The 12445-nt window shown below is 39.6% G+C and overlaps 1 protein-coding gene across 1 annotated transcript in view; it reads right to left on the reverse strand.

The window, feature by feature from the left end:
- Window positions 1–12082, reverse strand: part of LOC128732933 (dynein axonemal heavy chain 10) — a 254416-nt gene extending 242334 nt beyond the window's left edge. The window contains 2 exon segments of the mRNA XM_053826409.1: window positions 11718–11783; window positions 11860–12082. Of these exon segments, the coding sequence (XP_053682384.1) occupies window positions 11718–11783; window positions 11860–12082 (289 nt within the window).
- Window positions 12083–12445: the final 363 nt, after the last annotated feature.

A 12445-nucleotide genomic window follows, 5' to 3' on the forward strand; every position in this document is an offset into this window, starting at 1 on the left:
TTGTGTTGCATTTAAAATTCAAATTCGAACTACTTGAACAGGAAAACCGCTTTCGTGAATCTCATTCGCAAGGCAACGGTTCGGCCTCCGAAGGGAAAAAATGACACCGAAAATCCGACAAGTACTGGTACGTCATTGTTTCTGGTGTTGCATTTCTGGTTTCCTTGTAGTATTATAACCAATTCGCACCAGCGCGCTTCTCCGCTCAGTTTTCAACGATGCTTCGGTGGTAGTAACCGGACATGCTTTGAAATATGATAAAAAGTGTCCTCGCTTCTTTCTTTTTATGGTACTGCATCCGCCTAACGCTTCCCGCGGCTTCGTATGCATGCAGATTTGCGACAGAGCAAAAAACAGCGAAGGACTGCGAAGCCATCCGCAAAGCGAACATGCACACATACACGGACACAACAAAAAACTCCACGCTGTAAATAAATCAAATTAACTTACCAGAACGTGCCACCTCGAAGATACCTACGGCACGGAGTGCCGATTCAGTTCCGACCCGCCGCTGCCGGGGGAATGAATCCAGAATTCGTTCCTGGAAATGGCGACTCCGTTCGTTTATTCCTTAATTTAGTGTAGTAAAAAACTCATCCAATAGGAATTTCTTGTCGCTGAACAGTTACTGTTGCATTCAGTGATAGAAAACATTAAGTTCGACGGAAAAATTTAGTCGAATAAAGATGGTACTTAATAATTGAAGAATCCAAGCGATGAAAAAGGGTTTCATTTTCGACCACAATACTACTCAGGTAACCAATAAGCATTACCAGCGCAATTTAAATGCAAGTCAATAAGCATTTAAGTCAGATTAGATGCTATTGAAAAGCCTACTTTGCTGCTAACTCTCTTGCAGTGCTGACAGTCCTTATTGCAGCTGGTTGCCGATAAGAAGAAATTAAAGAGCATTGTGGATGCCAATTTACAATAGCTATGCAGTCAAAAAGCTGATATACAGCAACGTGCAGTATAAAACGCCAGAGATGCCAATAAACGATAGACTTACTGCTTATAATAATGCATATTGGTTACCTGGGTGGGAATCTTAAAAGTATACGCGATAAGCGCTGGTGTTTATTTAGGACGTTGATTTTGCTCTTACAAGTTTTCGAGCAGAGCCATGTTACTTTCACATTAATCGAATAATCAGTTGGCAGAGCGCGACACTATATTCTATTCGATACATTGAATCACAGATAATACAGGGTGTTAGGTAGCTTAGAGCAGATATTTCAGGGCGTGATATGGAGGATCATATTTGACGAAAAAAATCATCATACGCATTTAGCCAAATCTAAATCGTTACAGAGTTATTAAACTATTTTTAATTTTCGGTTCTGTTTACCTTAAATTAGCTCTGAAACAAAAACTATGCTAGCTAGCTCAATTTCATTACTTTCATTCAAAAGCTGAGAAAATTTTGTATTGAAAGTAGGTCTTAAACCCCCTACTTCAAAAGATTTAGTAACTTTTTAGAAGCAAAAAGCTTTGAATTAAGTGTTTCTCAAGGCATTTTTATCGAATTTCTCCTAAAAATGTGTGATAAAACTGATTGCTGTTATTCACCAGTTTAAAGCTCTAGTACCGTACTACAATTTGCTCTTTGACGTAAAACATCTATCTCTTTTAGTTTCGTTGCAATTTCATTTTTAACGTATGGTTTTGGGTGTTGAATTAGTATCTGAAAACTAGTCGAACTCATACATTATGCATAGCACACTATATCAACGCGTGCGACGGACACGATTAAACGCATATGGTAAACAGTTTAAAAACTCACTTCTCGGGTCTGTCTGGGACGTTTCTGAAAATGATTGCAGTATTAAAAAGTATTCTCCGGAAGGACTCGCGGACATTCACCTTTGATGTGGCTTCGTTAATTGTGTAGCTACAACAGCCCAGCAGAAGTATGGTCGTAGATTTTCTGATCGTCGGCTACCTAATGCAAGTAAAGCAAAGCCTAGGTGTTACATGCCGTTATCGAAACTTGATGTTCTGTTTTTATACGACAGACTTCGTTGCCAGCTGTTAGAGTGCAGGACAATTGCAGGGCCAGTTGCTACGATCCTATTGACTCTAACAGCCTCTCCCAGTCGAGATTCTAATATACAACGACTGACTTATTAGGCCAACGTCATACCTCGAAGCCAACTGGGAGGCCTAATGCAAGTAAGTGAACACAAATCCAGAAGTGTTCGTTTCGTTGCACAATGATTTTGATTCAGGGACGTCTTAGCCAACGCAGCGTCGCTTTCGATAAGGAACGTTGTTTTCAGCGAGGCTTCGAGGGAAGCCTCAGCCTTATCAGCAAGTGGCGTCAGCGATTGACCTTAAAATTTTGCGAATTGTGGGAAATGATTTCAAGACAATTACAAGGCAAATTGAGGCACAGTCCCTTGTCACCATGGAGGTGTGCAACTAGGTGAACCGGGTAAAAATGCATCCTTTCCACACTACAGGTTCAACAGCTGCTGCCAGCGAATAAACCTAAGCGGCTTAAGTTTTGCAAGATTATGCAAGCAAAAGTGGCGGCAAACCCTCAATTTATGAAAAACATTGTTGTTGTTTTTCATACGTGTCAGAATATGTTCATCGCACGCGGTAATCTTGTCAGCTATGCGTGATGTATGAAGTCTTGCAATTTTCAGATACTAATTCAACACCCAAAACCATACGTTTAAAATGAAATTCAAACATGAAGTAGTTCTCGGCAGCTTGTGGGTTATCTAGCTGCCTGATGTTCAGCCGAGGAGGGCGGCTTTGACGTGTCCGGTATACGGTGGACAGCTTTGAGCGCACATGTACTGCTACTAGGTAATGGTCAGAATCAATATCCGCACCCCGACGGGAGAGTACGTTCGTGATGTTAGAGAAGAACCGGCCCTCTATGAGAACGGTCAATTTAGTTCATTGTACGTTGATCAGGTAATCTCCAGGTGGCTTTGTGGATATCCTTGCGCGGGAAAAAGGTGCTTCGGATCACCAGGCCTCGGGAAGCTGCGAAGTTTATACATCGTTGGCCGTTATCGTTTGTGTCGGTGTGCAGGCTATGGGGTCCTACCACCGGTCTATACATTTCTTCCCTACCGACCTGGGCGTTCATATCCCCGATGACGATCTTGATGTCCCGTGACGAGCAGCTGTCGTACGTTGCCTCCAGCCTCGCGTAGAACGCTTCTTTCTCATCGTCGGTTCTACCTTCGTGCGGGCAGTGCACGTTAATGATGCTATAATTGAAGAAACGGCCCTTTATCCTCAATACACACATTCTCTCGTTGATCGCCTTCCAATCTATCACGCGATCCTGCATTCCGCCCAGCACTACAAAACCCGTTCCCAGTTCGTTGGTAGCGCCACCGCTCTGGTAAAACTGGGCCTTTCCGCCACGGATCTTCCATACCTTCTCTCCTTTGCGACAGATTTCCTGCAGAGCTACGATGCCGAGTTTGCGGGGTTCCAGCTGTTCAATCAGCACCCGCTCGTAACCTGCGAAATTTAGCGATCTGCAGTTCCAAGTCCCGAGTCTCCAATCGTCGTCCTTATTCCGTCGCCTAGGTCGATGCCGAATATTCCGCTCCGAATATGCTTGAATGTTGTTAGTTAAAGTTTATTTAGGTGTGTAGCCGTACTGGGGCAACACTACCGAGTCTCGCGATGGGGCTGCCATCTTATAGTGCCGAGACTCACTATACCTCCTTCCCGGTTAGTATACGACCTTAGTTTCCACCGGGGTTGGTTACCCGATCTCCGCTAAGGTTGCTCGTATTCCGGCTGGTACCACGAGGAGGTCGGGATCGGAGTTGCTCATCAAATATGATCCTCTATTACTCTCTGAAACATCTACACTAAGCTACCTAACACCCTGCATGTTTCCGTGAAGGTAAACATGCAATTATTTTCCATAAGGAACTAATTATCAAAAAAAGTGGATATTTGCATCAGAGACCCTACCACCTATTGACGTAGGACCACGCTATTATATATAAACAGCTATTATTTATAAATATACTTTTACTACGTTTTTAGGGTGCAGTTTATGATACGAAAAATAAATGATTACATAACGGAAAGTGGATACGTTTCATACGCTTATACGCCATTTTCTAAAAGACTTCAATTTAAACCATTAAGAAAGACTTACATCAACTAATCAAAAAAATCTTTGCATTGAAAAAAATACCGATATTTTGGGTTTTCAACGACTTCAACTCTTTCAAAATTGATTTAAAATAAAATGGTCTTTTTAACTAATGCTCACTTGATGAGATATTATTCTTTATAATAAAAGGGTTTGCTGAATTTTTTTAGAAAACATTACAATTGTATTGAAAATTTTACGCAATGAATCGAGTTTCAAAAAATGTCTAGCAAATTTAAAACAAAACTCGAATTTAATAACTGAATACTGAGTTCTAAATTAAGGTTGGAACACAAACATAAATGAATATATTTAGTTGGTTGAGTTAATTTCAATAAAAAGAAAATTAATTCTAAGACTTCTTCAACCATTATTTGGTGGCTTCTAACGAGGCTTATTGGTGGATGACGAAGTACATAGGTAACTTCTGCCAAGCACCCAATTAGAGGTGACTAGCTTGTCCAATTCTCCAGGATAAAGCAGACATTTGCAGAGGTTTGACGCTCGGTAAAGGTAATCGTAGAGCGCTTATTGTAGTGAGTCAGAGACGAAGTCTCGGCAGGAATTTGCTGGAAGATACTCATTTCGTTTGAAGAGCTACCAGTGTAAGAGTGGACCTGCTTCAGTACCTTATATAGTGCATTGTATCTTCTTATCACCCTTAATGATGTTTTTCCAGCCTTGCGCGACTTTTGCCATTAATTTTCGGCGCTAATCGGCAAAATTCACGTACTAGGTATACATTGGATGTTTCGCAGAAACTAAGTATGTGATGAAGTGTCGACTAACATTTGAAAGGGGCGGATAAGCCAACTGTCAAACAGAACGAGTGAGAGTTCATTTTCCTATGCTGCTCCAGCAAAAAATAACTCTCACTCGTTCTGTTTGACAGTTGGCTTATCCACCCCTTTCAAATGTTGGTCGACAAGTAGTCTCTGTTTCATTAGAACGGGGATTCAAAGTCCATCCTTTTTTCAAATTCTATCTTTCCATCATCTACGTAACTAAAGGGCGTGGCTTGTCGATGAATTACTAACTGGCCGCAAAACTGAGACTATTTTTGCAAGTCGTAGCAACGAAAACTGATTTTTTGTGTTGATTTTCAGGTTGTCTGGAAGGACCCAGCATAAATGGAAAAACTGAGGAATTGAGATCTTAAATATCGAATATTCGACAAAATTAGACTGAATATATCCCAAGTAACCATAAGCATTAATCTAAAACCGTATATTGGAAATAATTCTGCATCCCAAGTGCCAAACTTTTGCATATTAGCAATCTTAATGCTTTTAAAACGTATATTAACATTGTTGATGCATAGAAGCATTAACGTAAATCAGCATTAAAGAAAGCAAAATATGCGTATCTAACGTAACAATATAATGCATTTAGTTAATTGCATTGAAACGAGCCGTAAGTGTTGATAAACGGCTTGTACTTGACTTTTTATTTCGCTATTCTATGGCCACTATTCGTGATTTCGTGCCCTCTTCCTCCTAACGAATGCCGTTTTTTTCTACCCTATTGGTAATGCAGGACAAGTAGCTATGATATGAGAGGGAATATCACCAAGATTTAAATACGACTAATTTCAACTCACTCAATCACATTCGCTATGGTTTAGATAGCAAAGGTGCAAGGAAACGAATGAGGTTGCATGACTAACATCCCGGTTCGAGCCCTGTCTAGTTGGTAGCATTATTCAGCATTCAGCATTCAGCGAAAATGGTTCTGTTTACCCTGCTCCCCTTGAGATGAGATGCAGCAAAAAAAATCGCTTTTTTTTAGTTTTTTAAATCCCGACCGATTCTATTTTTATTTTCCATAACAAGCAAACGATACGCCGTCGATACTTTTTCGATACGTCGATAATGTACAAAATGACGTTTTGATTAAGCCTCAAACAAACACTTATAATGTTTATTGAGTGCTTGTGGCGTAGCATTTTAATACCCGCTATTTCGCCTTTTTAGTATTATGTGAGTTCCACAGAAGCATATAAAGAAAAATAAGCTTTTATCCGTTATGTGTGCAACAGGGTACCCGGGTACCTTTTCAGTTTTAAAATAGTTATAACTCATTCAATTTAAAACATACGTCATTGAAATTTTTCCACATCGTAAAACTCGTTGATCTTAATTAATTAAGGGTTTTTTGGTGCATATCCATAAAGGGGATTAGCAATGAGAGGCACTTGAATTTTTTTATTACGAAGGAGGGCGACAAGGGTACCCGGGTACCCATGATTTGCTATGTTCATAACTTGAACTTGAACTATCTTGAACCGATTTGGATGAAACCATTTGATTCGTATATTTATCTAGTTTTGATTAGTTTAAGCATTTGGCCATCATATGACGTGTAGTTCCCGGGAATCGGTAATTCCAAAGCAACGTCCGGTAAAACGTGGGAAGCCGCTTGTTTTGGAAGAATATCAGCTTTCAGCAAAGACATTAGCTTAGAACTTGACATTTTGAACCCTTTTTCATCTTATTATATAAATTGGTGACTTTAGATCGCATTGGCCATTCCAGAATTGGGTTCCTGTAGGGTTACAGATGGCCAGTTGGGTGCCTAATCCAATATTAGGATTGGTTTAGTGGATCTTTGAGATGTTTTGAACTGATATGACCAGTTTAGTACTGATTAATAATTTTGGAACTGGTTCCAAATGTATATCGGATGGTTCTACGTTTTGAACTGTTCTGATAATGCTAAGCATTATCTTGAATCCTGCGGTATCATCTGTGACCCCGTAGAAACCATTTTCGAAATAACCAATCAAAATACTTCGAAATGTAAAAAATATCACTTACCGAATTAATTCCAAGAACTTGGATACCCATATTGCTAGGTTTTACCTCCAATCCTAGACTGGCCACCCATGACCCCACAGGAACCTACTCCGGAATGGCCAACCTGATTCATCTTATTATATGAAATAGTTCATTGTATGAATTTTTAGAGTTTTTATATCCGCATGACTGATTTTCCTGCAATACAATCAGTTCTCTACGAATTAACGAATCAAATGACACCTATTTCATCAAAATGGGTTTAAAATTGTTGATGTTATAACAATATCAATTTTGGGTACCCGGGTACCCTTGTCGCCCTTCTAAAGGTGTTTTTTTTGTCGCACACATAACGGTTAACCATAGTTCGGTATGCTTATACAATGTTGTCAAAGGACTAGTGTTTAGTGCTTACTGGTTACTTGGTATAATGGCAATAATTAGACTGAAAGGTTATAAAAACGATGGATTTCTCTCTCACATCTACCTGATAAATGCAATGGATGCATCGATTTAATACCCGAAAATGCTCAAACTGATAGCTGGAAGCTCATGTAAATTCACTTCCAGCAGTTAGCTGTAAAAATCCATCTTTTTGTAAAAACCACCGAATAGGCAAACGTTTTGTGAATCGATTGATATGCAAACCAGCAAAATCCGTACAGGACTGACTGAGTTTTATTGTCGTTCAAAATCTATCACTTTTTCGTGTCACCATTTTTATTTCCGCGTCTCCCAACAAACATTTGTTTTGAATAGTAGCTTATTCAACCATTGTATAGCCAATTACCAGACAACAATCGCTTAATAAGCTGTTATTCAACAAAAATGTTTGTTGGGCATGCCACCCTATTAAAGTAAGACGTAGTCCTACGTCAATAGATTGAGACAAAATATTTGAAACTAGTCGTCAAGCCTCAATAACTGAATAATATCAAGTTACCTTAACTAGGGATGGCAAACATATTGATACTTATCGAGAATATCGATATTTCCGAGGCATCGTCGATCATCGATAAAATTTTTGGATTAACGATGATTATCGATTTTTTAAACTCTTGGTTATATGACATACCCCCCCTATTAAACACCCGCATTCACTTCTTCACCATGCGATTCACCGTTAAGGTAGGCTGACCGAACGTCCCGGATTCGGATGGCACCTCGAATTCCTCATCTGACCAATGTCGCTGGAGACTGTTCTCCTCATCTTCAGCTTTTGCTGTCATCTTCAGTATTGCAGAACTGGACGAACCCGGGGACAATTTGGTGCACTCAGCTCTTTTGAGATGAACTGAAGTCCAGTGTCCATTGTAGCATGCATGCTGAAACTGCGACAGGCTTCATGGGACTTAATGAAGGGCAAAATCCGCCTGGTAAGGTACCTACCCCAGTGTATCAGTGTACAGATCCCTTGCCAAGTCATGACCTTTTATCATGAACCCATCCCCAAAACCAATTTCGAATCTACTAAAAATCCTACCGCGAGCCAGAGCATGAAGAATTTGACCCGTGGGTTTGGCTGAAATCGGCCTTATTCATCATCGAGTCAGACACATGCATCGCGTTTCGTCATCACTCGGCCGCACAGCTCACGAGACCGGATTTTATCCTTTGTTTATTGTTTGAGGTTTCTGTTATTCTTGCTAGGTAACACCTGTAGTCATTCCCAGACGGATTTGCAATACAGTCAGAATTCAGTTCTTTTACCAAAGCACAATCCGTGATGCTGAGATCAGCCTTGACTTTCCGAATGTCCCTTAACCGCAGTTGATAATCAAGAGTTCAACTCCAACGTCTGGCCTGCGCCTTGCCGCCAGCCTTGAGAGTTTACCTGCACCCCTCAATTACTCACACTACAGCTCTTTTAGGATAATCCGTCTGTCCCGCCAACTCCCGACCCGACGCTGGATTCTGCACATGACCGCACGCAATGTCTTTCATTTCTTCTCCTGCATGATGAATATCTCGAAACCACGGTACCTTCAAACTGCGAAAAAATATACCGAGCAGAACTGTTTACAAATAACTCAACATTACCAACCGATTTAGCAAATAAGTCAATCAATATGTCCCGCATTAATAAAAAAAAAATCCGGTCACTTTACCTTAAGGCCACCATTCGTGTACAAACTTAGAAAATTTTGTCTAGAATATCGACGAGTTTAGGCTTTGCCAACATGTTCAACATGGCTGACAGAAATCGAACAAAAATTCGGCAGAAAAATCTGAGCAAAACCGCGTAAGGCAAAGTTTCTGCTAGGTTGTTGCCTTGCTGCTTGATTTCACGGGTAACAGCGGGAAGATATTTGTCAGAAAGTCTGGAAGAAAAAAGTTTTCGCTGCTAGACATTTGGGTGGATTTCGCATAAGCGGGGTTCAGCGCTCAACTAGAATAACCTAACCAATCAAGCTCAACATATGCATGTTGGTTACTGTCACACACATAGATTATAAGGAACGCTGCCAGTGCCTTGGTTGGCCTCGCCTGTCAATATATGGTTTGTATAGAGTGACTATATACAGAGTGGCGACAAGTCATCATAAATGTATGCAATGCGGTTTTTCCAAGGTTTTTCTTTCTCTTTCCTGCATACGCGTTGGATAGGTCGTCTGCTCGATTGGAATGACACTGACAGATAATTATCATTCCAATTTTGACATTGTCGCCACTCTGTATATAGTCACTCTAGGTTTGTATTGAAAATTATCGATACTTATCGATAATATCGATAAAATGACGGGAAATATCGACTGTTATCGATAACCATTTTTGGCGATAATTGCCATCCCTAACTTAACAACTTTTCTCCCTTGGTCATTAATTGCTTTTAAATTATACACATACAAATCAACAACACGAAAGTTTATAATTTTTGAGGTTGATATGAGGCATTAAAAGTACAACAAAATAACACTATTAGGTGCTCCTGCTATATCTCTACCGACCGGTAAAAACTCTTTCGCATCGATAATAACAACATAAATCATAATTCATAGAAGATAAAAAAATTTCCTTTGCAAAAAGCATCCGCCACATTCAACACGAACTCACACTTTCGCCAATCTTGTTACAATCTTATTATCAAACACCCCCAAGACAAGTTTCGCTTACATACACTTAATCAAATGGCTCCAGCTTTTTTTTTCCTCTTTCTATAGCCTATCAACAGTGTCGGCGGGTGACGCACGACGACACCATTTGCATATATGAACGGCAAGAAATATGGGAATCCCATTGAAATGAACAAACGATTTATGTTCCTTCTAACAGGAAAGATTTTGATAATGTAGTCTTTTCAGCATATGGAATGCAACCATTGGTTTACTTTCCGACACGAAGTTTACTGGTTGTGTTGCGAACAGCCCCTTTCACTGTAGAACAAACGTGTAGGTATAGGAGCACTGCCCCGAAAAGTGACAGCGGTACAATGAAGTAATTTGCGGTTTCGTCACTAACCAGAATGACATTAGCTGAGGATCGGTTATGTAGGAGTGAGAGGGGAGCGAAGAGTGGAGGAGAGGATCCGGGAGTTTGATATTTGATGTTTTTGATATTATTCCTACTGCAAACAGCCTCAGCGAGGGCCTCAGCTAATGTCAAAAAATCCTTATATGTGTGCGTGGTGGAATACTTCATAATACATATCATCACACGATTGTATTTGTGATCATTTCGTAAAATGGATCAACTTGGAAACGATACATAAAAATTTTTGAAGCACTTTACACGTTTATATCTAGTGAAATAGTGAAATATTGGAAGTTTAAAGCAAATCTTGGGATAGATATAGAGACTAATTGAAGTTTATAGAGGAAGATCGAGACTATGGAAAGTGTATAGTATTAAAATCAATAAAAACACTGAACGAAGCCAAGCGTAATTTGATACAATACTTAATCTAAAAGTAGAGTAATATGCAGTTGGCAATTATAAGCGTGCTAAAAGTAAATATGGATGCCCCCCGCGTACCACTGACACGCTTTTTGAGGTAGGAAGTGGAACCATTTAACATATAAAATATTTCACCACGTTGCGGAGCAGTACAGAATGGAACTTGAACAACGTAAAAAAATCTTACACAAACACCTGGAAAATCCAGAGCGGTCTAGATCAAAGTTGGCTCAAGTGCAATAAATGACAAAACCAACAGTATGTCTGTTGTTGTATCATATTTTTGAATCAGAAATTATTTTTTCAACTGAATTCATACTCCCTTTTGTTTTCATTAGTCGGCCCAAAAAAATTTTTTTTTGATTTTTCACATTTTTGGTAGAAGCTATAGCTATTTTTATAAATAACAAAACTTATTGTTGAACTGACAGGTCAAACAGTTAGAAACAAAAAAATATCTGAGTAAGCCCTGAGTCTACAATATTTTTTGTTAAATTTATACAAAATATTTTTGCAAATTGTTTTTCTGCGTGTTCTAAATAGTTATAAAGAGAACTTAGATGTGAAAGGTAGCAAAGAGCTTTCAAAAAAACCTCTTGGTTTGGTTAAGGAGGAAGTTATTGAGGTGCGTTAAGCCTGATCCTATAGTACTTCCCTGCGATGCTAACTACTATATCGAACCACATGGAATATCCTCGCTCGGGAAGACTATAGGTCTTACAGTACCAGTGAACATTCGAATCGCCACTTGAAGCAGAATTTGATATTGGTAGCAAAAAAAAACAAGTTTTGAATGTAATGTATACAAACTAGTGTTGAAAAAATTTGGATAAATTAAAAAGAAAACATAAAAAAATTAAAATAAAAGAAATCAAATGAGTACGTACCCCTACTCTTCTTTCCTTTTTTCTCCTTCTGGACGAGTTCCGGTTCCACGGTCGTCGGAGCTGCTGCTTGGATGAAATGCAAACCATCATTAGCAAAAACAAAGTGAAAGTGTAAGTGAAACTATTCCAGTATAGAAATTACCTGGTTCCATGGCCACTACCGCTTCCTCCACCATCCGATCGTAAAAGGTTCGGTAAGTGATAAAAATCCTTCGATGATCCAACCGCCGGTCGGTGATGTTTTCGTCGAAGAATGCCACCAGCTCGTCGCCGACCTCATTCAGGACCGTTTCGATGTAACGTGGTTCGTTCACGCCGAGCAAACGACGCAGCAGATCCTGCACCCAGCGGAAGCGGTTATCCATGCTGTTATTTCTAGCGGATATCCCGATATTCACACAACCTACACCGGCAGAAAACAGAAAAATGCATGATTGAAAAATAACAAAAATCATGAGCAACGGCTAGCGTCCATGACGACGACGCGTTACATGGAAACATACGCGCGCGTCGTTGGCAACGGCAGCGCGATAGGGTAAACGATTTAAAGTGGTCATTCCCATTCTTCCTTAGGACGGGGCCCTACTCTGGAAGATAAAAAATCAATGGATTTTTTTATATTATATTAAAATGTTGGAAGAAAAGTTAAGTATTAGGGTTATTTGCTTATTTGCTTATTAGTTAAGATATATTTGAAGATGAATTCTGTATTTTTTAAAGCAAAGATA

Source organism: Sabethes cyaneus, chromosome 1, assembly GCF_943734655.1.
Source record: "Sabethes cyaneus chromosome 1, idSabCyanKW18_F2, whole genome shotgun sequence".
NCBI lineage: Eukaryota > Metazoa > Arthropoda > Insecta > Diptera > Culicidae > Sabethes > Sabethes cyaneus.